This window comes from Canis aureus, chromosome 32 (genome assembly GCF_053574225.1).
Source record: "Canis aureus isolate CA01 chromosome 32, VMU_Caureus_v.1.0, whole genome shotgun sequence".
In the NCBI taxonomy this organism is placed as follows: domain Eukaryota; kingdom Metazoa; phylum Chordata; class Mammalia; order Carnivora; family Canidae; genus Canis; species Canis aureus.
Window position 1 is genome coordinate 14620228 of NC_135642.1, and position 24362 is coordinate 14644589.

The 24362-nt window shown below is 37.3% G+C and overlaps 1 protein-coding gene and 1 long non-coding RNA gene across 6 annotated transcripts in view; one reads left to right on the forward strand and one right to left on the reverse strand.

Annotated features, from left to right (window-relative positions):
• The window catches only part of LOC144303085 (uncharacterized), a 32034-nt gene extending 27327 nt beyond the window's left edge, over window positions 1-4707 (forward strand). Inside the window, exons 3-4 of the long non-coding RNA XR_013370107.1 lie at window positions 1062-1339; window positions 4462-4707. This is a non-coding gene — a long non-coding RNA (uncharacterized LOC144303085). The remainder of the gene's footprint in view (window positions 1-1061; window positions 1340-4461) is intronic.
• Window positions 1-24362, reverse strand: part of UBR1 (ubiquitin protein ligase E3 component n-recognin 1) — a 140902-nt gene that overhangs the window by 4228 nt on the left and 112312 nt on the right. For 3 of the 5 annotated variants that reach the window (XM_077880802.1, XM_077880804.1, XM_077880805.1), the window contains 8 exons: window positions 24222-24289; window positions 23006-23156; window positions 20049-20136; window positions 18534-18667; window positions 16201-16309; window positions 13261-13317; window positions 11149-11226; window positions 1161-1331 (listed from right to left, as the gene is read on the reverse strand). In XM_077880802.1, coding sequence (XP_077736928.1) covers window positions 1161-1331; window positions 11149-11226; window positions 13261-13317; window positions 16201-16309; window positions 18534-18667; window positions 20049-20136; window positions 23006-23156; window positions 24222-24289 — 856 coding nt within the window. Of the gene's footprint in view, window positions 1-1160; window positions 1332-11148; window positions 11227-13260; window positions 13318-16200; window positions 16310-18533; window positions 18668-20048; window positions 20151-23005; window positions 23157-24221; window positions 24290-24362 lie in introns of those variants that run through there. The other 2 variants (XM_077880803.1, XR_013370106.1) reach the window with 2 other exon arrangements.

Sequence of the window (24362 nt, forward strand, 5' to 3'; positions counted from 1 at the left end):
TATTTTTATTGAAGTTATGGGAAAGGATCAATGGATTTAGGGAAATGGGGCCATTAATAGTGCCTGAATCTATTGAGAGGAAGGAAGCTGTCCTACTTGAGTCATAGGTACCCTGGAAAAATGATGGCTGGGCTTGTTTCTGTTGTTTCCTGACCTACAACCTGGAGTAGGGAAGGAGCAGAAGGACAGAACAACATCTCTTGTTCTGATAGCTTTGGGCCAGAAATAAGGTCAGTCAGGGAAGTGTCAAGCCATTTCTGGTTAGAACCAGTCTCCAACAGTGCAAATTATAATGGACCACTGCCACTTTGAAGTTACCTGGGGTCCTTATAGATAGAAATGAAGACATAAAAATACTGTTTGTGTGCATGTGTACAAAAGGAATAAGTACTACAGAGTGATGTTACAAAATAAACAGTTGGAGTAGGCAGTGGGTTTATTTGTTGTAAATTTCCGAAAAGAAGAAAATAGGAAAAAAAAAAAAAGAAGAAGAAGAAAATAGGTGTCTGAGTGTGGCCTCTATGAATTTATTCCCATTGTTCCAACAGATGCCAACAAGCAGTAATTATATATTTCATAGTTAGTGAGATATTTGGGCTTATATAAACAGAAACTACATTACATTGGGAGAATGGAAAGAAAAAGCACACATAACCACTTTGAATTTTCTCTCAGGGAACTTCTAATCTTTCCTAAGCATGAAGTAACTATTGTCTACCTCTCAGTCTTTCGCTAAGAGACCAAAGAAAACAATGGTTGCCTGACAGAGGAAATTAAGAAAATGAAAATATTCAAAGGACAACTTTGTATAGGTGCTTTTTAAAAATAGAAGTGTTAGGACTCCGATCCCTCTCATTACATCTGAGTGTTCTACAATACCAGAGTAATCAATACAAAGTCCATCATCCTTAAAATATGCCACAAATAATTAAAATGCCAACAGAGTCCCTTTTTAAAACAAAAATTATTCTGCAGTATCTTCTCAAATGCAATTTCATGTGAATAAAAAGTCTATACTCTTAACTTCTGGCAGACCATTTCTTTTTTTTTTTTTTTGGCAGACCATTTCTTATCAACACACTGTCCTACCATAACAGCCTCCAGATTGGATTCAGATTCTGTAAGTTCATTATGAAGCTTCCAGAACACTCACTACTCACTTAAGGAAAATGCAGACTCCAGCTCCACAGTGAAGTGCATGAAAAATGCAAGCTCCGACCTCTTCCCCATTCACAATTTCTTGGCAGCAAATGTTCTGAGAACATAGTATAGCTCCACAGAAAAGACACAGAACAGGGTGCTTTCGCTCATCATCTGCAGACCGTGGGCACCTCAAAGGGTAAGAAAACATTCAGTATGGTGGAGAAACAATAAAAACATGATATATCCAGTTAGCGATGAATTGTGTTCATCACTGGCTGGCTGCTTTGCAGCAAAGAATGCTCTTAAAACACAAGAAAACAGGAATCCCTGGGTGGCGTAGTGGTTTAACGCCTGCCTTTGGTCCAGGGCGTGATCCTAGAGACCTGGGATCGAATCCCACGTCGGGCTCCTGGTACATGGAGCCTGCTTCTCCCTCTGCCTATGTCTCTGCCTCTCTCTCTCTCTCTCTCTCTCTCTCTCTGTGACTATCATAAATAAATAGCAATTAAAAAAAAACTTAAAAAAAAAACCACAAGAAAACATGTATACATACATAATTTATTTAGAGAGGGAGAGAAGGGGGGGAAGGGGGGGAAGGACAGAGGGAGAGGGAGAGGGAGAATCTTATGCAGGTTCCACACTCAGCGAGGAGCCTAACACAGGGCTCAGTCTCACAACCCTGGGATCAGCTGAAATCAAGAGACAGATGCTTAATGGATTGAGCCACCTAGGTATCCCCAAACACAAGAAAACATTTAATTAGATGATTCCTCTTTAATAAGGACTTAAAAAAACTCCTGATTAATCCACAGTAAGAAAATTTATTATTAAATATACAGTGTCTGGGCAGCCTGGGTGGCACAGCAGTTTAGCACTGCCTTCAGCCCAGAGCCTGATCCTGGAGACCCAGGATCAAGTCCCATGTTGGGCTTCTGGCATGGAGCCTGCTTCTCCCTCTGCCTATGTCTCTCCCTTTCTCTCTCTCTCTCTCATGAATAAATAAATAAAATCTTTAAAATCAATGAATATACAGTGTCCTGATAATTCCCATAGTTTGGTAATTAAATATGCCTTGAGACTGAGATACATTTATAGAATCCAGTCTTCATCTGACATGACCAATTTATAGTCAACTCCCTCCTCTGGATTGGCTAAGTCAAGCTTATGTCCTCAATATTAGAGGAATATGATCTTGCTAGGTGTATAATTTCTTTTTTAAAAAATCACGATGTGGGTTCAGACACATTTCTTGTCTATTTTGTTGAAGTACCGAAATCTTTAGGGTTCAAATGAGAGACTGTAGTATTGAGAGTTAATGCACCCTCCGTCTGGGAAACAAAACAAGTTTTTAGGAAGGAAAAAGCGACAGAGCTGACTTGCTTGAACTAAGTAAGTAGTACACTGAGATCTACCATTTTACGTAATAGCCTGCTAGAGTCTTGTTATGATGCCCCTCAAGAGGGGTATCACTCTCTGAATTAAAGTGATAATGGCTATCTTTAAAAAATAAAGCTTTCTATACTCCTATCTCTGCCTTATAATGGAGATACTAGAAACATCAAGAATTCCTTTATTTGGGCAGTAAAAAATAAATGCAACCACTAAGTTGAGATCCAGTGAGGCTTACAATAGGGTCAGAATAAAAAGCACCAAAAGAATCTCCAGCTCCAATAAGGAATTAACAGTTTATTCTCTGATCTCTCATTTCTCAGGTAAGATAAGATGACCACTACTGTCTACACAGGAGCAGACAGACTCTGTGCATAGGTATTCCACTCCTGTCTCCTGGAGATGAGGAGACTATTCTCACTTCCAGGGGGAAGAACATAATTATAGCTCTTTTTGGATAAAGCCATTACCTTTCACCTTTAGTGCAGGATGGCTGAGTCCTAGTCACTAGCATCCTATAAAGGAAAATAGAGGTGACACTTCAAGAATAGTAACTGGGCAGCTCACCCTCCTACAGTAGAAATGGCTCTGTTAATGGAAACTGGTGGTGACAATAAAACTGGAAGAGATGATAAGATTTATTTTCATTTTACTTGAAACCAGTAAGTAGTAGTATCATCCAGGGGGAATCTTCACTGTGATTAATGACTAACACTCTTCTAAGACCCTCCTAAAAGCCAAAGAGTGATATTCTTTAATGCTGGGAAGATAACACCTATTCACTGGGATTCTGTGATAGCAATACAGCCCTAAGGTTAGGAGAATCACTAAACTTAGAACTGGATGAAATCTCTGAAATCATCTAGCTAATATTTTAAGGGCTGAGAGGTAAATGACTCAACCATTTCTTTAGGTGACTGAACTTAATCTGCATGGGACAAACAGCAAGGGAACTAACACCACGATCAATTTTATCTAGTAATAGAGGCTGGCATTTGGCTGCCCAAGCCCCTTGTGGGCCAGCTAAACTCTCTGGCTTCAGGGCTCAAAGCAATGGTCATAACTGAATAGGAGAATTTCCTTAGTCATTCTTATAGGGCAGGGCAGTGATTCTCAGAGTGGGCCATATAGGGGTTCTTCATCAAACCTTCAAAATGATAAAATTCCTTTCTTTACTCCTTCAAATGATAGCAAGTTATTTAACATATGACTAAGGACTTCAATAGTCTTTTGTAGGCCACAGCAATTCATTAGAATTACTAACTGGTATCCTTAAAATTTAAGAGTTATTTGTGTTTTCTGAGAGCTCTAATTAATTTAAATTTATTAAGAAGTCTGGCTGCTGCACAAAGATTACTTAATATTACAAAACTCCCAACTGAGCTTTGGAATTCCTGCAATTTTGGAAAAAGATGCTGTATTATCAGCACATCATCAATAAAGTCTTGAATAGGCTTTGATTTCAGATTGCTGAGATTCTTGCCTTTTAATTACAAGTTACTGCTAATTTCATGTCATCATTGTTAATCTGATTTGCTTTGGGTGGTGGTGTTGATGCCCTGAGTGTCAAAGGATACATAACTGCATCAGGAGTAATTGTGACCTATTATTTTTTAAGATATGATGCATTGTGATTCAAATATGAAATATTCACAGACCAATGGCTGAGGCAGATATAAATATAATTTCTCCATTCAGGGGCATTATATTGGTGGTGTGTAGCTCATGAATTTATGTTATTTGAAAAACTTACATCATATGATAGCTACGTAAGTATAAACTGTTAACTTTACAGAGCATTATTTTATCATATAGAATCATGGGCTTAATTAAGCTCACGTTCTTTTCTTACAAAAGTAACTAATAGGTAATTCATACACGATATTAGTAATGAGTATAATGTAACTTGTTTATTTTACTTCTCGCCAGTCTTTATCATCCAGATTTTTTAAAATTTGAAAGTAATCACTGAAAGGGAAGAGGAAGATAAAGTCTGAGAAAATGGGATCCCTGGGTGGCGCAGCGGTTTGGCGCCTGCCTTTGGCCCAGGGCGCGATCAGGGAGACCCTAGATCGAATCCCACATCGGGCTCCCGGTGCATGGAGCCTGCTTCTCCCTCTGCCTGTGTCTCTGCCTCTCTCTCTCTCTCTGTGTGACTATCATAAATAAATAAAAATTAAAAAAAAAAAGTCTGAGAAACACTGCTTTAGTAGTGTTTAATCTGATCAAGGTAAGGGGTGAACGCACTACCAAAAAAGGCTAGAGAGGTGTATTCCTCTTTCTAGTATCCAGGCTTAAACCTGAGCCACAATGCTATTACATGTTTTACTGTTCTGATGGGCTTCCATATAAGATTTTCCTTGGGGAAAAAAAGGGTCTTTCAATGTTATTTCAGTGAGGATGTGGTCATCTCACTGTATAGTGCTTAAAGACACATGTATAGATGATATTTCTAAGAGAACTACTTGTTTATGAAGTTGGGAACAGTGTTATTTCAGTGGATGGAGGTATTGACCACACTTCTACACGTAAAATACTGTTTAAAGATACATGAATAAATGATTATTCTTAGAGTGCTTAAAAAAAGGCTTCTGTAGCTTTAAAAAATAATTGGGAGATATCATTGAAGATGATAAAGTAAGGAGCTCCAGGAATTGGTTCCTCTACCAATACAACTGTTGTTCAGGCAAGAACGGTCTGAAGCAACTGTTTTGGAACTTAGAATCATGGTGAACACTTGCAGCATCCACAGGGATGCTTAACAAAGAAAGAGGTTGGTAAATTTCAGTGAATTTTTTTTTTTTTTTTTTTTTTTTTTTTGTGTGTGTGTAGTGGCTACCACCCCCAGTCCCCAGCCCTATAGCAGGTAGCTATGGGGGTTGCTGCCCATAATTCTGGTGTGGCTTGCTGGTACCAGGATGGGTAATAGAGAAACTGTCAAAAATCAGAGTTGTGTGTTTAGTTCTGCCTGGCAGCTCACTGAGGGGATGACACAGAGACTGACCATTGTTTCAACCCCTATGGGCTGAATTGACTTTCTTGGAAGTGATGGTAGAGGAAATTTAAAGAGACACATATTTATATTTTTTTCTTCTCTTCACTTTTCTTACTGGATTAAGAAATTTAAGGAAATCTCTGTCAGTTCATTGGCTAACTGTAGAGATGAAGAACAGAGACTTCAGTGAACAGTAAGGAATAAAATTTTTGCAAAAAAAAGCAGTTTGGAAAAGTCACTGAACAAATAGACACCTGGCAGCCTTTATCAAGCAACAGTGGCAATTCTTGGGGAGGGGGAATCTGATTTCTAGAGCTACTACATTACAATATTCAAAATGTCCAATTCTCAACCAAACTCACAAAACTTACAAAGAAACAGAAAAGTATGGCTTTTAAAGGATAGTTTTGGGCTATAAATAGGCATTCATAGGAAAACATCTGTAAGCCCAGACATGACACTTAATAATAAACAAATACTTTAATGAACTCTCCCCTTTTAAAAAAATTTTATTTATTTGAGAGTGAGGGAGTGAGTGAGACTAAGAGATTGAGTGGGGGTACGGGTAGGGGCAGAGGAGGAGGGAGGGGGAAAAGTAGGCTCTCCACTGAGCAGGGAGCCTGATGTGGGGCTTGATCCCATGACTCTGAGCCAAAGGCAGATGTTTAACTGACCCAGCCACCCTGGCACCTCTTTATTTTTATGTTTTGTTTTTTAAAAGATTTTATTTATTTATTTGACAGAGAATGAGCGAGCAAGAGAGAGTGAATAAGAGTGCACAAGCAGGAGGCGCGGGAGAGGGAGAAATAGGCTCCTCACCGAGGATATGGGACTCAGTGATATGGGACTCTGGGATCATGACCTGAATCGAAGGCTCAACCACTGAGCCACCCAGGTGCTCTGCAGGTGCCCCTTTAAATGAACTCTTAAATGAGTTCAAAGAGCTGAAGAAAACCACTGACAAAGAACTAACAGAAAAGAGGAAAACATATGAAAAAGTAGAAAATATTAGCAAAGAGAAATTATAAAAAAGAAACAAATAGAAAAGTATGCAGCTAAAATAAACTTACTAGGGAGTTCAACAGCATATTGGAGGGCATAAGAATCACTGAATTTTAAGGCAGGGTAACTGAAATTACTGAGTAACGGAGCAGAAAGAAATAAGAAAGAACAAAAAAGAACAAAGGGATTTATGAGACACCATCAAGCATACCTACTACATACACATTATGAGAGTCCTACAAAGACAAGCCAGCAAGAAAAAAATTTTGAAGAAATAATGGCCCAAACTTCCCAAATTTGTTGAAAGACATCAATTTACACAACAAGAATGAAACTGAATTACAAATAGGATAAATTCAAAGAGAATCACCTGGAGATATGTTATGATCAAACTGTCAAAAGTCAGGAACAAAGAAAGAAGCTTGAAAGTAGCCAGAGAAGCAACTCATCACATACAAGGGATCCTCAATAAAATTAACAGAAATTAACAGCTGATTTCTCATTAAAAAACCATGGAGGCTAAAAGGTAGTGGAATATAGTTACTGTGCTCCAGGAAAAAAAGCTGTCATTTAAGAATTCTATTATCTGCCAAAACTATCCTTTAAAAATAAAGGAGAAATTAAGACATTCCCAGATAAACAAATACTAGGTAGTTCATTGCTAGTAAGCCTGTCTTACAAGAGGTGATAAAGGGATTCCTTCAAGGTGAAACAAAGGAACACCAATGGTAACTCAAGTAACTCAAGCCATGTAAAAAACACAAGTAACTTGTGAAGCTAACTACACATGTAAGTTATAAAAGCTAGTGTTAAAAAAAAAAAAAAGCTAGTGTTATTATAATTTTGGATGCATAACTCCTTTTTTGGTTTATTGTATTATTTAAAACACAAATGAACAAAACAATCGTTATAAATCTACATTGACAAGCACACAATGTATAAAAATGTAATCTGTGATTTTAACAACATAAAGAGGGGAGAAAAAAATTAGAAATGAACAGTTAATGTATGCAATTGAAACAAAGTTGTTTTCTTTCTTTCTTTTTCATTTTTTTAAGATTTAGAGAGACACAGAGAGAGAGAGAGAGAGAGAGAGGCAAAGACACAGGTGGAGGGGAGAAGCAGGCTCCTTGCAGGGACCCTGATGTGGGACTTGATACTGGGTCCTGGGATCACGCCCTGAGACAAAGGCAGATGCTCAACCACTGAGTCACCAGGCATCCTGAAACTAGGCTGTTTTCAAGTCAAACTAAATTTAAGATGTTAATTGTAATCCCTACAGATACCCAGCTAAGTTGTAGGGTATAGGAGGAACATGCAAAAATCAACTGTGTTTCAACATACCAGCAATGGAATAGTCCAAAAAGGAAATTAAGAAAATAATTTTTTTTAAAATTTTTATTTATTTATGATAGTCACAGAGAGAGAAAGGCACAGAGACACAGGCAGAGGGAGAAGCAGGCTCCATGCACCGGGAGCCCGATGTGGGATTCGATCCCGGGTCTCCAGGATCGCGCCCTGGGCCAAAGGCAGGCGCCAAACCGCTGCGCCACCCAGGGATCCTAAGAAAATAATTTCATTTAGAATAGCATCCAAAAGAGTAAAACACCTAGGAATAAATTTTAACTAAGGAGGGAAAGACTTGTACCCTGGAAACTATAAAACACTGCAGAAAGAAATTAAAGAAGGCCTAAATATGGGAAGGCATCCATGCTCATGGACTGAAAGACTTCACGTTTATTTTGTTTTGTTTTTTAAAGATTTTATTTATTTATTTGGGAGTGAGTGAGAGAGATAACAAGGGGGAGGGGGAGGGGAGAGGCAGAGGGAGAGGGAGAAGCAGATCCCTTGCTGATTATAGAGCCAGATGCAGGGCTCAATCTCAGTACCATGGGATCATGGGGTCATGACTGAGCTAAGGCAGAAGCTTAACTGACCAAGCCACCCAGGCGCCCCCTGGAAGACTTACTGTTATTAAGATGGCAATACTCTCTAAAGCAATCTATAGATCAACTCAATCTCTATTAAAATTCCAGTTGCCTTGGGGCACCTGGGTGGCTCACTGGTTGAGCGTCTGCCTTTGGCTCAGGGCATGAGCCTGGGATAAGTCCCACATTGGGCTCCCTGCAGAGAGCCTGCTTTTCCCTCTGCCTCTGTTTCTGTCTCTCTCTCTGTCTCTCATGAATAAATAAAATCTTTAAAAATAAAATAAAATAAAATTCCAATTGCCTTTTTACAGAAACGGAAAGGCCAAATTTGCATGTAACTGCAAGAGGCCCTAGTCAAAGCAACACTGAGAAAGAAAAAGTTGGAAGGCTCACATATTACAACTTAAAAATTTACTACAAAGCTATGGTAATTTAAAAGCATAAGGACAGACCAAAGGAATAAACTTTAGAATTTAGAAAGAAACCCAAACACATCTATGACCAATTGATTTTCAACATAGGTGCTAAGACTACCCAATGAGGTAAGAACAGTTCCTTAAAAAATGGTGCTAGGGTAACTGGAAACCATGTGAAAAAAAGAATGAAGTTGGATCTCCTCTCTCATTTCAAAAATGAACTCAAAACAGATCCATAGTCTAAATATAGAGCTAAAACTACAAAACTATTGAAAGAAAACATAGGGGTAAATCTTCATGACCTCACATTTGGCAATGGATTCTTAGTTTTGACATCAAAAGCATAAGAGACAAACAAAAGAGACAAAATAACCTTTATGCATTGCAAACATTATGAAGAATATGAAAACAGGGATCCCTGGGTGGCGCAGCGGTTTGGCGCCTGCCTTTGGCCCAGGGCGTGATCCTGGAGACCCAGGATCGAATCCCACGTCCAGCTCCCAGTGCATGGAGCCTGCTTCTCCCTCTGCCTATGTCTCTGCCTCTCTCTCTATCTGTGACTATCATAAATAAATAAAGATTAAAAAAAAAATAAAAACACAGCCTATAGAATGGGAGAAAATATTTGCAAATTAAAAACCTGATAAGGGCAATTAAAAAATAAATGAAAATAAAAAAATATAAAAATCTGATACGGGCTGCATATCCAGAATATATTGAAAGAGAACAGAAGAGGCCATCCCAAAATATGCCACCTTGGCATACTGATTATTTTGAATTTAAGTTACTTAAGAAACAGCAGGTGCAAAAAGTATACTCTGACCTTCTTTTGTTTTCCTAAAAGCAGGAAATAAATGTCCCATATGAAGATATCCTCCCTGTACCAGAGGATAGAAAGTATCCTTAAATAGGGAATCAGAGGTAGGGAATTCAAGGTCAAGAAGGCTATATAAACAAACTCTCTTCTTCTTCAATTTGGTACTCCAAGCCTTAAACCCCTCTGTTTTGTAAAATCTTTACAAAAAATTGTTTCTTTGACTAAAAGGTATAAACTCAGTTACTTCTTTGAGTCTCATTATTTCTATGAGTTCCCACATATACAAAATTAAACTTTTCTCCTATTAATCTGTCCTATGTTAATTTAATTATTTGGCCAAACAACCTAGAGAGAAGAAAGGAAGAGTTTTCCTCTTCTTCAATATAAAGAACTCTTAGAACTCAACAACAAAACAGTCCAATTCCAAGATGGGCAAAGGACTTGAACAGACATTTCTCCAAAGAACATAGATAAATGTCCAACAAGCATATGAAAAGATGTTCCATATCAGTGGTCATTAAGAAAACATGTATCAAACTACACTGAGCTACTGTTTTATACCCACTAGGATGGCTTTAATTAAAAAAAAAAAATAGAAAATATCAAGTGTTGACAAAGATGTAAAAAATAGGAGTTCTTTTACATTGCTGATGGGAATGCAAAATGGTACAATTATGGAAAAACAGTTTAGTGGTCACTCAAAGATTTAAGCATATAATTACCATAATGACACAGTAATTGTACTCTTAGGAATATACACCCAAGAGAAATGAAAATATATGTCCACATAGAAACATGTACATGAATGTTTATAGTAGCATTATTCATAATAGTCCAAAGGGGGAAACAACCTAAATGCTCATCAATGGATAAACAAACTCTGGAATATACAATCTTATTATTTTAAGATTTTATTTTTAAGTTATCTCTACACCTAACGTGGGGCTTGAACTCACAACTCTGAGATCAAGAGCTGCATGATCCACCAACTAAGTCAGCCAGGTGTCCCTCCAGTGGAAAATTAGAATATTATTTAGCCAAGAAAGGACTGAATACATGCTACAACTTGCATGACATCAAAAACTATACTACATGAAAGAAGTCAGACACAGAAGGTCATACATTCTATGGCTCCTTTTATATGATATGTCCAGAGCAGGCAAATCCAGAGAGATCAAAAGCAGATTATTGGTTATCAGGGGATCAGAAAAGAGGGAAATGGGGATTATTTAGTGGATACAAGGTGTTTCTCCAGCATGATGAAAACGTTTTGAAACTAGAGAGAGGTGATGGATACACACAACAGCTGAACTGTACACTTTATCATCATTAATTGTATATTTTATGGTTTTCAGTGGTCACTTTAAAAAAATTTTGCTAGTGGTGGTGCATTCCACCACCTCCAATTTTTACAATTGTAAAAACTTAACAATTTTTTAAAAACATATTTCTTCTTACCTGAAATGAGAAGCTTGATTTAGGAGGCAGCTATAGTCATCAGGAAGCTCTATCAAACTATTTCTTTTTCTAGGGTATCTAGAAATGTAATTTAAAAGACAATTTTACTTATGAGTAAATAAGCCCATGTCAAAAATTGACAAGGTAATAGAAGGAAGAATATCTTAAAAATAACCAAAGGATCCATACTTGCAACCCACAGTAATTCCTCCTATTGACTACATTAAATCTGAGTTTCTCAGCCTAGAATTTCAAATCTTTTCATCATCTGGTTTCCTTTCCAAACTCAACTCTCACTATTTCCTAAGACTAAATTGTTCTAGCCAGATTTCCACCATGGTTAGGAAGGTAATATAAAGAAGTTAAGAACACAGTCTTTGAAATTAGACCTCATTATAAATCCTAAATTCTCTGATACCTGACAAGTCACTGAAAATAAGCCTGTTTTTCTTGGGTTTGTAAATGGAGGATGAATATATTATACTTTCTCAGTCATAAGGCACACCATCAATTTCATAACACATTTTTGAGGATGAGGGAGAGAGAAATATAAAGGACTCATGCTGATTTAAGAAAATGTTAAATATAAATAATAGTACGGAGGAATCTCACAGCTGTTGAGGACTCAATAAGATATTGAAGTGGAACATAATATGCTTAGTACTTGATAATATGTTTGCAAATGTTATTATTCACTCTTACCATACAGTATAGCTACAATAAAAGCCTTGAATGCACACCCTAGGAAGTTTACCATTTGAATAACATGGAAATTCTATCTTCAAACCCCAATCACCTTAAATTCTATTATTCCCTCTCTGTTTAGCTGAAAATTATCTCCTCTAAGACTAACTTTGCATCATTAAGACTTTTTTACTCTTTAAATTTCTATAGCATAACAGTATATTCCATATATTATTTTACGTAGTTTATGCACATAATTAAATTGTAAATTATCCATGACCAAAAAGCTGTATGTATTAGGTCTTTTAACTCTCCCAAAATATTTTAGTACCATGCTGGGGAAATAGTAGGTGTCTAAAAGGCACACAATGAACTGAAATAAAGGAAAAATTATGTCAGATTAATAGTTCTAAAATAGATACTCATCTTTTAAACTTTTCTCTCTATTCTTTCTTTTCTTGGTGATGTGAATACTACTGTATCTACGTTATAAAAGCTCAATCTATAATCTCTTAATCACTAAAGCTGGGTTAAGGAGTAGGTAGCAATGTACATTTACAGTAAACGGGAAAGAAGTTCAAGGGGTGAGAAAAGATGAGAAGAGAAGGTGGCAAATGCACATTGCCTCACAATGTTTGCTTTGGCCATAGAAAAAGGGTACTGATACTATGAGCACTTAAGGCTAGAGGTCAATTCCTCTTCTTGTTTCCTGATGCAATTCATTGGAATAAAAATTAGACACATACATAACATGGGCGAGCCCTGTGGAGGATACAAAGAAAATAAGCATGCAGTTTGGGCCCTGGTAAATTTACTGTTCAGGGCTTGATGGTGCTGGCAGGCACACAGGCACACACACAAATGATAGGACATTACTTGGCCAGATATGCGGGAGGAGGTTGCATTTGAATTGTTTTTGAGGAAGAGGTGGATTTTGATTGAGCTATAACTTTAAGGGAGACAGGAGGGCTGAACAACAGTACTGTTCAGTCTCTAAGTATATAGATAGGAAAGGAAGAGGAAGAGGGAATAGTCCTATTTATACCTTATTCTATTCTTGAAAGGAAAAAAAAATGGTGCATAGGAATACTGTTACTACCTTCTGATTTTAATATACTGGCAGCTCCAAGATGCTATCTCCTCCTGTGCCTTTTAATACGCATGTACGAGCCTAAGGAAGAGGAGCTGGTGGAGTCAAACAATTAAAGGATAAGAGGATAGCCACTCCAAGAAAAAAAAAAAAATCAACTGTAGGAAGAATCTAGTTTCTGGCAAAGAACCAAAGATGTACACAATGTAGGAAACTATGTACTGAGTAAGAACGAAGAGACATTTTGGAAAGCATGTTCCACAAACCAACTACTTTTGGAAACACAACCTGTAGATGGGTTGGGTGGGGTGAGAGGAGGACTGAGAAGTAAAACCAACCTGACTATGGTGCTTTTTTGCTTCAAACAATTTAGTAACGCAGGATCTGCACACCACCTACATGGGGAGCCAAGAGAAAAGCAAACAGATCATCACAACTTCAGTGCAGTGTCATCAACGAGCCATCCTCTCCAAATCTTCCTGTCTTTTCTTTCCATGTTCCCTCTGCTAAACGTCTCACATCTTATCCCTTTGTTTTTCTTCTCTTCATTTTTGTCTCCCTATTTGTTTTCCCCCCTCTCTTTTAATTTCTTTTTTAAAGGGTTAATCAATCAAGGTCTTACTAGAAATACAGAAACCATTCTGAAGAGGGAATTTAATACCAGGAATTGGTAATAGAAGTGACAGAAGGGCTGTGAAGCCAAGCAGGAGACAAAAAGGCGGGGCAGGGATGCCTGGGTGGCTCAGCGGTTGAGTGTCTGCCTACGGTTCAGGGCGTGATCCTGGGATCTGGGATGGAGTCCCGCATCAGGCTCCTCCCAGGCAGCCTGCTTCTCCCTCTGCCTAGGTCTCTGCCTCTCTCTGTGTGTCTCTCATGAATAAATAAATAAAATCTTAGAAAAAAAAAAAAAAGGGCAACCCAAAGATTAGCCAACAATCGGAAGCCACCACCTCTCCCAGGCTGGAGGAACAAAAGGAAATTATGATATTTTTAGAGCCCAGAGATTGGGTTCAATGGTGGATACTGGAACCACCACAGACTTGGCTGATGAGAACTAGAGCCAGAGAAGAGCTCCCACCACTGCCACAGACATTGCACAAAGCAGAGAGAGGTGGCTAACACTCCGGTTTCTCTCTTCCTCCTGGACTCCCATGCCCTGCCAGTACCTCCCACAAGCTGGATGTAGGCAGAAGCCAACTGACAAGAAAGACTGGGAATGTGGCCTGCAAGTCTCAGTTTCCTGTACTACAGAGCACAAGATGAGGAAAGGCTCTGAGGCAAGAAGGGCTAGGAATGGTTCAAAGGGCAAGGACATTCTGCTTCAGAGTTTGAATTTTTATCACTGACCTGGAATAGCAAGTTCAAAACATACTGTCTCCTAGAATATACACGTAAAATTAGTACAACCCACTGTGACTGTATTTAACACAAAGCATGATACTGACTTTCTGGGATCCATTTTGTTTTAATTAATTTTTAATCACCCTGAAGATTAGAACACCTTGTGAGAAATGAAGATACATAGAAAAGAACCTAAAAGAGATGAGAGCACAGAATAGGTGGCAGGAGACAAGGAGACATTCACTTAAATCCTGACATAGGCATGGAGGAGAAAAAGACACTGATAAAGAAAAAGGAGAAAAGTTAAAGGCAAAAACTTGATAAGATTAAGGAAATCATGATAATGTGCTTTATAACTATATATATATATATACAGTTTTCTTTTCTTTTTTTTTTTGAAGATTTTATTTATTTATTCGGGAGAGACACACACAGAGAGAGGCAGAGACACAGGCAGAGGGAGAAGCAGGCTCCATGCAGGGAGCCCGACGTGGGACTCGATCCCGGGTCTCCAGGATCACGCCCCGGGCTGCAGGCAGCGTTAAACCTCTGCGCCACCAGGGCTGCCCTATATATAGTTTTCAACCCAGTTCCCAGCACAGAGCTCCTACACCTTGGACTTTCCTATGTGATGAGAGTGATAAAGTGTCTTTAGGGTGCTGGTTGCTAGGAGAACCAACCATGTGATTAGAGGGCTGGAACTTTCAGTTCTCTTATTTCAACCTCCACGGGCTAGAGGTTAAATCAATCACTTACGGCCAATGATTTAATCAACCATGTCTATGTAATATAGCCTCCAAAAAATACCAATATTAACAGGATGTGGAGAACTTCCACATTGGTGAACATGTGGTGATTTGGGGAGTATAGAAACTCAGTTACTTTTCCCTATACCTTGCCCTATGCATTTCTTCCATCTGGCGGTTCCTGAGTTATATCCACTCATAGTAAACTGGTGATCTAGTAAGTAAACTGCTTCTCTGAGTTCTGTGATCTGCTCTAACAAATTAACTGAATCTAAGCAGGGGTCACTGGAGCCTTTGTTCTATAGATACTAAGTCAGAAGCACAGGTGACAACCTTGGACTTACTAGTAGCACCTGTCTGAAATGTGTCTGTGTTAGGTGTGTCGGTATATAGGATTGAGTGCTTGTGGGATCTGATGCTATCTCCAGGTAAATAGTGTCAGAATTGAGTTGAATTAGAGAGGACACCCAGCTGGTATCACAGAATTGTTTGGTTATGTGTAGCCAAAACACCTTCCCCTAAGCACACATTGGAATTGGGTGTCAGAATCTTCAATGGCGGAAATAAGAGTAACAGTGAGAAGTGATTATTAAAACAATGCTATAAGTCAATTACATCTCAAAAAAAAGAGATTGAAAATGATAGATGCAAAAATAGGGAAGAACACTAGCAGTTAAGAGGTAGAAAGTGATTCAGAGGGCCAGTTAATAATGGGGTAAAAAAAGGTTTTTCTGGAAAAATAATTACATTCTCCCAGGGAATGCATTTTGATCCACCAAATGACTTTTTTATTCCTCTTCTGGCACCTTCCTGAGATGTGTGAGATATGCTACTGCTTTGGATATCACCCCAATTTGGTTTTAGTGTTTAGTTGGGACACTATGGCTGCTGACTATGTGACTCCTGCCTCACCCACTAAGCCTGCCTGATGATTTACAACAGCAAGAAATGGCAACTTTGGGGAAGAGTAGTACAAGGCATGGTAATCACAGTGGGACAAGCGCGAAGTCCAGCTGCCTATGGCTGCTGGACTTAAGTCCAACTCTCTGAGCATGTGGATTAGGAATCTCCTATATTTTTGTTATCCACTTCAATCAAATCTAATCAATCTAAAAGCTTAGCAAAAAATTTTAATTAAAAATTCCCAAATTGTATAATGACCTAACAATGATATTTTGCCCTCATTAGTACCTCTGGAGGAGGGGTCTTACAGTATCCCAATATTCTTGAAAAAGCAGGAACAAATTTGTTGGTAAAGACAGATAGCTACAGAGTGCACTGTACTCTCCTTCTGCAGGATCTGCAAGAGAATAAAATACATTTAATATGCACAATATTCTTCCTTGAACAATCTGTGAAAAGAGTTTCTTCTTGTTTATTTCTATACCTTATAAAACTGAGTGATAAATAAGTCACAGTGATCCTTTTTTTAAAAAAAAACACAGTGATCCTTTTAAAATGCAAATCTGACTCATTCTCCTGATGTTTCTCCAATGCTACACCACCACAAAATACACAAAGTCCTTATCATGGCATAAAGGTCCTACACAATCTGCCCCCGGCTGCCTCTTAAATCTCATATTTCCTACCATCCTCACCCTGTTCATTATGCTTCAGCCATACTCGTTCGTCTCTTTACTATTCTTTGATGATGTCAAGCAAGGCTTTGCAGTTAGTGTTTCCTCTGCTTAGGAATACTCTTCCTTCAACTCTCTGTCCAGTTTAACCCTATCTTTATTTCAATTTCTCTTTGCTCAGTGTATCCTCAAAGAGAAGTCTTCTATGGTTATCCATCTAAAAGTATTATCTACTCTGGCCCAGCATTCTCTATCCCCATGACCTGCTTTATTTTTCTTTGTAGCACTTATCACCACTTGATGTTATATTATGTACATTTTTCTGTTTGTATACATTTAGTCTCTTCCCAATAAAATACTTAATCTTATTTACTCCTATATCACAGCACTGATTAGATAAATACATGATTTTTAAAAAATGCAAACAACAGATCTGTATTGGCAACTACTTAGTAGCACCCCATTTATAGGCATATCATGGAAATAATTGTGGGTTCAGTTCCAGACCACCATAAGAAAGCCAGTATCACAGTGAAGTAAGTCAAGTGAATTTTTGGTTTTCCAGGGCATATTAAAGGAACATTTCTACTACATTGTAGTTTATTTAGTGTACAGTAGCATTATGTCTAAAACAATGTACACACTTTAATTAAAAAATACTGTTAAAAAATGCTGATCATCTTCTGAGCTTTCAGCCAGTAATAATAATCAATCACCATAGATCAATCACCCTAACATATAATAATAGTGAAAAAATTTGAAATGCTGTGAAAATCATCAGAATGTGACATGGGCATGAAGTGAGCAAACGGTACTGGAAAAATGGCACTGACAGACTTGCTTGACAGGCTTGCTATAAACCTTCAATTTGTAAAAAACACTGCACCTGTAAAGCACAATAAAATGATGCATGATAAAAAAGGTATGTGTGTATATAGTACCAGAACAAACCTAGATCAAATAAACCCTACTGACAAACATATGTTCTCATTCTCATTCATTTGGGGAATATAAATAATAGTGAAAGGGAATATAAGGGAAGGGAGAAGAAATGTGTGGGAAATATCAGAAAGGGAGACAGAACATAAAGACTCCTAACACTGGGAAATGAACTAGGGGTGGTGGAAGGCGAGGAGGGTGGGGGGTGGGGGTGAATGGATGATGGGCACTGAGGGGGGCACCTGACGGGATGAGCACTGGGTGTTATTCTGTATGTTGGTAAATTGAACACCAATAAAAAATAAATTTATTATTAAAAAAAAAACCCTACTGAATTGAGTTCAAGATAAAGAAGCTGATAGCCAGTTAAGCTGACATGTTCAGCTTATTCTCAAAGGACAAAAGCAAGAATCTCTGAACAATTTTGGTGATGCTTCCAAAATCCTACAAACGTTCTGATTTTTACCCATACAAAGCCACAAGGAAGCCTTGTCTACTTTGATGCAGATTTAAGGCAGGTAAAGAACAAAGGAAATGAGTGTTACTCAAATATACGTGTCCTTGGTTTATTATAACAGCCTCACCTAGCAACGTTTCAGTTCTTTTGTAATAGTCTTATGTTCAAAATTCAAGTAACAGAGTATATAATAAAGTTTTCCTCCTACTTAGCCAAATTGTTCTCTTCTCTAAAGGCAGCCAATGTTTCTAATTTTTTGCATATCCTATCAGTTATATTCTGTGTGCAGACATTTTACAAGCTCAAGTACATAAACTATACATAGATAGAAGTTAAGAGTAGGTTTTGCATATTATGAGGCTATTCTCATTTTTGGTCTCACCTTTAACCTATACCATGGCAGGGGCACACATGTTGGGAGTGAACACTAATGAAAGAGGTACAGAAGAGAGAAGTGGTTTTACCTGCCTCCCCCTTGTATTTTTGAGATTGAAGATTAAGAAAAAAAAAGTCTCTTACTTGCTACTCTGAGATTTCATTTTCCTACTTACTGGTAAGCAGTTCTTCAGGTGGAGTTACTCCAAGCAAATAGTGGAAAAACAGTGCAGCACAGCGAAGGTAAGGGGTGATACCATTCTTCAGTGAGACCCACAAATACCAGCCAGGAACACCACACCCAATGCAGCTAAGAGGCAATAATTCCAGAACAGAACGAATACCAATCAGACTAAAACTTTAGACATATCCCCTTTTAAAAACATAGCTAAGTATTTAAAAAATTTTAAATCCATTTAATACAAAATATTTAACTGGTGATAACTTCCATCTTTAAATCTTATAAAAATTTCCTAAAGAAAACCACAGATCTTGCATCTTTTATCATGTAGATTTTTACTATGTTTTTTTTTTTTTTAAGATTTTATTTATTTATTCATGATAGTCACACAGAGAGAGACAGAGAGGCAGAGACACAGGCAGCGGGAAAAGCAGGCTCAATACAGGGAGCCCGACGTGGGATTCGATCCGGGGTCTCCAGGATCGCACCCTGGGCCAAAGGCAGGCGCCAAACCGCTGCGCCACCCAGGGATCCCTCATGTAGATTTTTAAAGCAAGTAACTATTATCTTCATTCTCCTAACCCCTATGATGAAATGTGAATCAGATATATTTATCAATAACTAACCAAAGAACTTAGCTAAAAAAATTAACACTTTCTTCATTTCTGTATTCAAATTGATGATTCACAGGACAGTGAAATTATTCTATATGATATTTGTAATGCTACCACACAAGGAATTAACCCTAATGTAAAAATATGGACTTTAGTTAATGACTATGTATTGATTTATCATTACTGTGGTTTATCATCTTTAACAAATTTACTAATGTAAGATGTTAACCACAGGAGAAACTGGTGATAGGAGGGAGTAAATGGGAACACTTTGTACTTTCTGTTCAATTTTTTTGTAAACCTAAAACAGCTTTGAAAAATAAAGTCCAGTAACACACACACACACACACTCTCTCTCTCTTCCTCCCACACACTCCTACCCCTTTAGTGCCTAAACTAAAAAACAAAATGAAATAGAACACTTAACTAAAAATTGATGAAGAAGATGAAAACAAAGAGGGGAGAGTGTGGCAGCAGGTAGAGTTCAGCAGGGCAGTCCTATTACTCTTTTGGCTTTAGCCTCTGTTAGATGTAGTTCACATATTAGAGAACAGCTTTAAAAAAACCCCAAGTTAGTTAAGTGCATCAACTGTATAGATTGCTTTAAAAAGATGACCTATTTTCTCTATTTCTTTAAATTCTAAATGCTGCCATCTGTCAAAATTCTATCATTTTTTGCCTATGTTCCCAGAACAGTTTACAAGAGTAAAGACATGTTCAAATTTGTTTCAGTCTCAGAAACAAACAAATGGGTAGTTGTTATCCCAAAAGCCCTTAGCTGATTTTTAAAAACTGGAATTAAAATGGTTCAAAGTTATTTTGCCAAACAACTGAACTAAGAGGTAGAATTATTAAAACAATACTGGAATAGGCTGGACTAACAGATTGCTACTCACCCACTTGTATACTGAGAAACTTCTGCCAAGAAAGAAGATGCAGAACGAGCCTCTTCACTCTCTTCTTGAACCTGAGCAAGGGGAATGTCTGAAAAAGAAAATCTGAAAGATAAATGTATGAATTTGCTTTCAATTTATAAATTACATCTCAATTTCATGGTTCCAGGATAATAAACAATGTCAACTCACTGAGGTTCTTTTCCTTGCTCTCAATCTAAATAGCTGATTCTAAATATTAAAACTGTTAGGTAAACTTTATCAGTGTATTAGGTGAAGAAACAAACAGGACAGAATCACACAGATATTTAATAAATATTTATCTCAGAGGTGCCTAAGTGATGCAGTTGGTTAAGTGTCTGACTCTGTTTTGGCTCAGGTCTTGATCTCATGGGTCATGGGACTGAGCCCTGGTGGAGCACCGCTTCGGAATCCACGCTCAGTGAGGAGTCAGCTTGAGATTCTCTCTCTTCCTCTCAAATAAATAAATCTTTTAAAAAAAAATTACCTCATTGTAATATGACTAGGTAAACAAAACAAATTAGTGGTAATAGAAATTCAGCCCCTAGAAAGGGAAGCAAATATTAAAAAAAAAAAAAAAAAAAGGGAAGCAGGCAGCTATCCTATCTTTATGCTTAAGCAATGAGACACTTTAAAAAAATGTTGTAAGTTAATTTTCTTCCATTAACCAATCCGTAAAGAGGACCATTTCCAGCAATTACTAACTCACCCAACTTAGGTTAGAACTGAATTTCAGTTTTATTATATTAAAATGGGGATAAAAATGTCAACCTGTAGTTCACTGTGACAGATGGTTACAGCCCATTTGAATATATGCTCTCATTTTAAAAATGCTTTTTAAAAAATATACATTAATTCATCTGAAAGACAACAATTAAAATTAAGCCAAATCTCTAACTTTGGTTGGATATTACTAATTCTTCTCCTTTCCAGTTAGGATCTCTTTAGGAAAAACATACTTTTTTTAAAAGAGGAAAATATATTGTCATATTGATATTTCCAATTTAAATGTAACAATTCAATATTTGTACATGATTATTTGAGGTAAATTTTATATGTAATGAAATACACAAATATTAAAAGTATCATTTGATGAGTTTTGACAAATGCAAACAGCCAAGTAACAAGATTTTTTTTTAATTAATAAACTTCATTTTAAAGGTTCATTACAAAACTGAGTGGAGGGCACAGAGCTCCCATGTACCTACTGTCCTCACACATCCAATGTCATCCCTGGCTATCAACATCTAGCACCAGAGGGGTACTTTTGTTATAATCAATGAACCTATGCTGACATCTCATTATCATCCAAAGTCCACAGTTTACATTAGGGTTCATTTCTGGTGTTTTATATTCTATAGGTTTTCACAAATATATAATGACACATATCCACATGATAGTATCATATAGAGTAGTTTCACTGCCCTAAAAATTCTGCCTATTCACCCTTCTCTCTCCCTTAACTTCTGGCAATCACTGATATTTTTACTGTCTCCATAGCTTTGTCTTTTTCAGAGTGTCATACACAGCTTATCCTTGAACAACATGGGGGTTAAGGGTGCTTGCTGACCCCTCGCAGTCAAAAATTAACCTATGTCATTTGAGCTCTAAAAACTTTAATAACAACCTACTGTTGACTGGAAGCCTTACTGATAACATATCTAGTCAATTAACATATTTTATATATGTATTTTATATTTATATACTCTATGTTTTATATATTCTATGTATCATTTGCTGTGTTCTTTCAATAAAGTAAGCTAGAGAAAAGAAAATTTATTCTGCAAATCAAGAGGGGCGCCTGGGTGGCTATCAGTTAAGTGGCTGCCTTCAGATCAGGTCATAATCACGGGGTCCTGGGATCAAGTCCTGCATTGTGCTCCCTGCTCAGCTGGGAGTCTACTACTCCCTCTCCCTCCACCCTCTGCTCATGTGTTCTCTCTCTCTCTCGTATAAATCAATCTTTAAAAAGAGAAAGAAAAAGAAAATCTTAAGAGAGGGGTGCCTAGGTGCTCAGTTGGTCAAGTGGCTGCCTTCACCTCAGGTCATGATCTCATGGGTCCTAGGATAGAGTCCCAAATGGGGCTCCCAGCTCAATGAGTCGTCTGCTTCTCCCTCTGCCTCCCTCTCCCCATCCTGGTTCATGTTCATTCACTCGCACTCTCCCAAATAAATAAAGTAAACCCCCCACACACACAAAAAAGAAAAAAGAAAATCGTAAGAGAAAATACATTTATAGTACTGTATTTATTGAAAAAAAAAAAAAACTCCATATAAATAGACTGTCTCAATTCAAACCTGTGTCGTTCAAGGGTCAATTGTTGTTGAAATCATATAGTATGTATTCTTTTCAGATCTGCTTTTTTCATGAAGTAATACACATTTAAGCTTCCTCAATGCCTTTTTATTGTTTGAATGCTTGTTTCTTTTTGAGCTGAATAATATTCCATTGTCTAGATGTACCACAGTTTATTCATTAACCTGCTAAAGAACATTTGTTTGCTTCCAAATTTCGGAAATTATGAATAAAGCTGCTATAAATACCTGTGTATAGGCTTCTGTATGGACATAGGTTTTCAGCTCATTTAGATAGATACCAAGGAGCATGACTACTGCATCATATGGTAGGAGTATGTTTAACTTTGTAAGAAAGTGCCAAACTGTATCTCCAAATGGCATGGAATTCCTTCCTTTCAGCAATGGATGAGAATTCCTGTTGCTCTACAACTTCACCAGTACTCAGTATTTCTGTTTATTTAAACTTCATCCATAAAGAAACATATGATCTTTCAACAAGAGATACAATGTAGAACTTAGGATTTATATATATATATATATATATATATATATATATATATATACGATTAATCACAAGCATAATTAATTTTGCCAAAAACCCACGAGTGTTATTTATAGCTAACAACTGATAGGAGCTTTACCTGTGTCTATGGTAAGAAGGATCTGAAGCATGTGTGCCATGGTGATCAAATGGAAGAGATAAAGGTGGTTATAGGAAGAACTAATTGATGAAGGCTGCAGATCAACAGTGTCATCCCAATACAAGGATGGGAATGCTAACACAGCACCAACCTATGAGAGAAAATGGACATCAAGATGGGTGACCACAAAGACCAGCATGAGCTAATTTCATAACCAAAGTGTCAGATGCTACAGTGTGTTTGTATAGGTGTTTTTATAACTACTTAGTTTTCCTCATTATTCAAAAGAGTTATCTAAGAATATAATATACTACAAATGGAGAACACAAGTTGCTACCAAATAGGTTATCCCCTTTGCTGAAACTTCTTGTTCTAGACAGTGGTCTCAATCCTGTCTCCGGCTCAGAAGATTCAACATTACAATAACTTGGGAAAGTCTTAAAATAACACTGATTCACAGGCCAGTCTAATCAAATCAGAATCTCAGGGTATAGGGCCCAGTTACTGACATTCTTTTAAAGTTTTCCCAAAAGATTCCAAAAGACAGGAGTGACCACCACTGGGCAGAGTCCTGGAGGATACTGGCTAATCTGTATCCAGAAACTCTGTGCTCCCAACCTCACCAATGATCTCCCTAGAGAACTCATTTTGAAGGAATGGAGTCACTGCAGGAATGGAAAACTTGGGGGTTATTCTGTATGTTGGTAAATTGAACACCAATAAAAAATAAATTAAAAAAAAAAAGGAATGGAAAACCTCTACAAGAAACTTATAAACAGTTGCCACCCATCCATAGGCATTTGAGGGAAGCCTAGATATGTCAATGATCTGGTCCCCAACACCACATAATCAATGATTTTAAGATAGCTCACACCATCATTTACTGCTTATAATGTAAACAAATTAAGAAAAATGGGGAAGAGGAAAGTTTAATATTTATTTAGAAAAAGTCTGCTTGGACAGACACCAACTAAATATAATCGACTAGGATGATAGCTGTTACAAAATAAAGAGTAAATGTGCTTTCATTTCTAAAGTGATTCTGATGGTCTTAGTCAAATCTGCATCTATTTGTAAAGAGAATGGGCAAGAGACTAAATTTTATAGTTTGAACATCAATAAATTTATAATTCTGAACAAAGACCATTACTTTGAATGAGGAAAATACATAAAATTATAAACTTGAGAGACTTAAGAAATTTTGTTGAACACTTACCAAAACATGAAAGAGATCTATAGATAGGAGACAAGGTGTATCTTCTGATTTTAGGTTAGGAAGAACAACTAAAAGAAATCAAACAACAGTGTAATTCATTCAAATAAGACAGTAATGTAGTTTAATATAATGTAAAACATC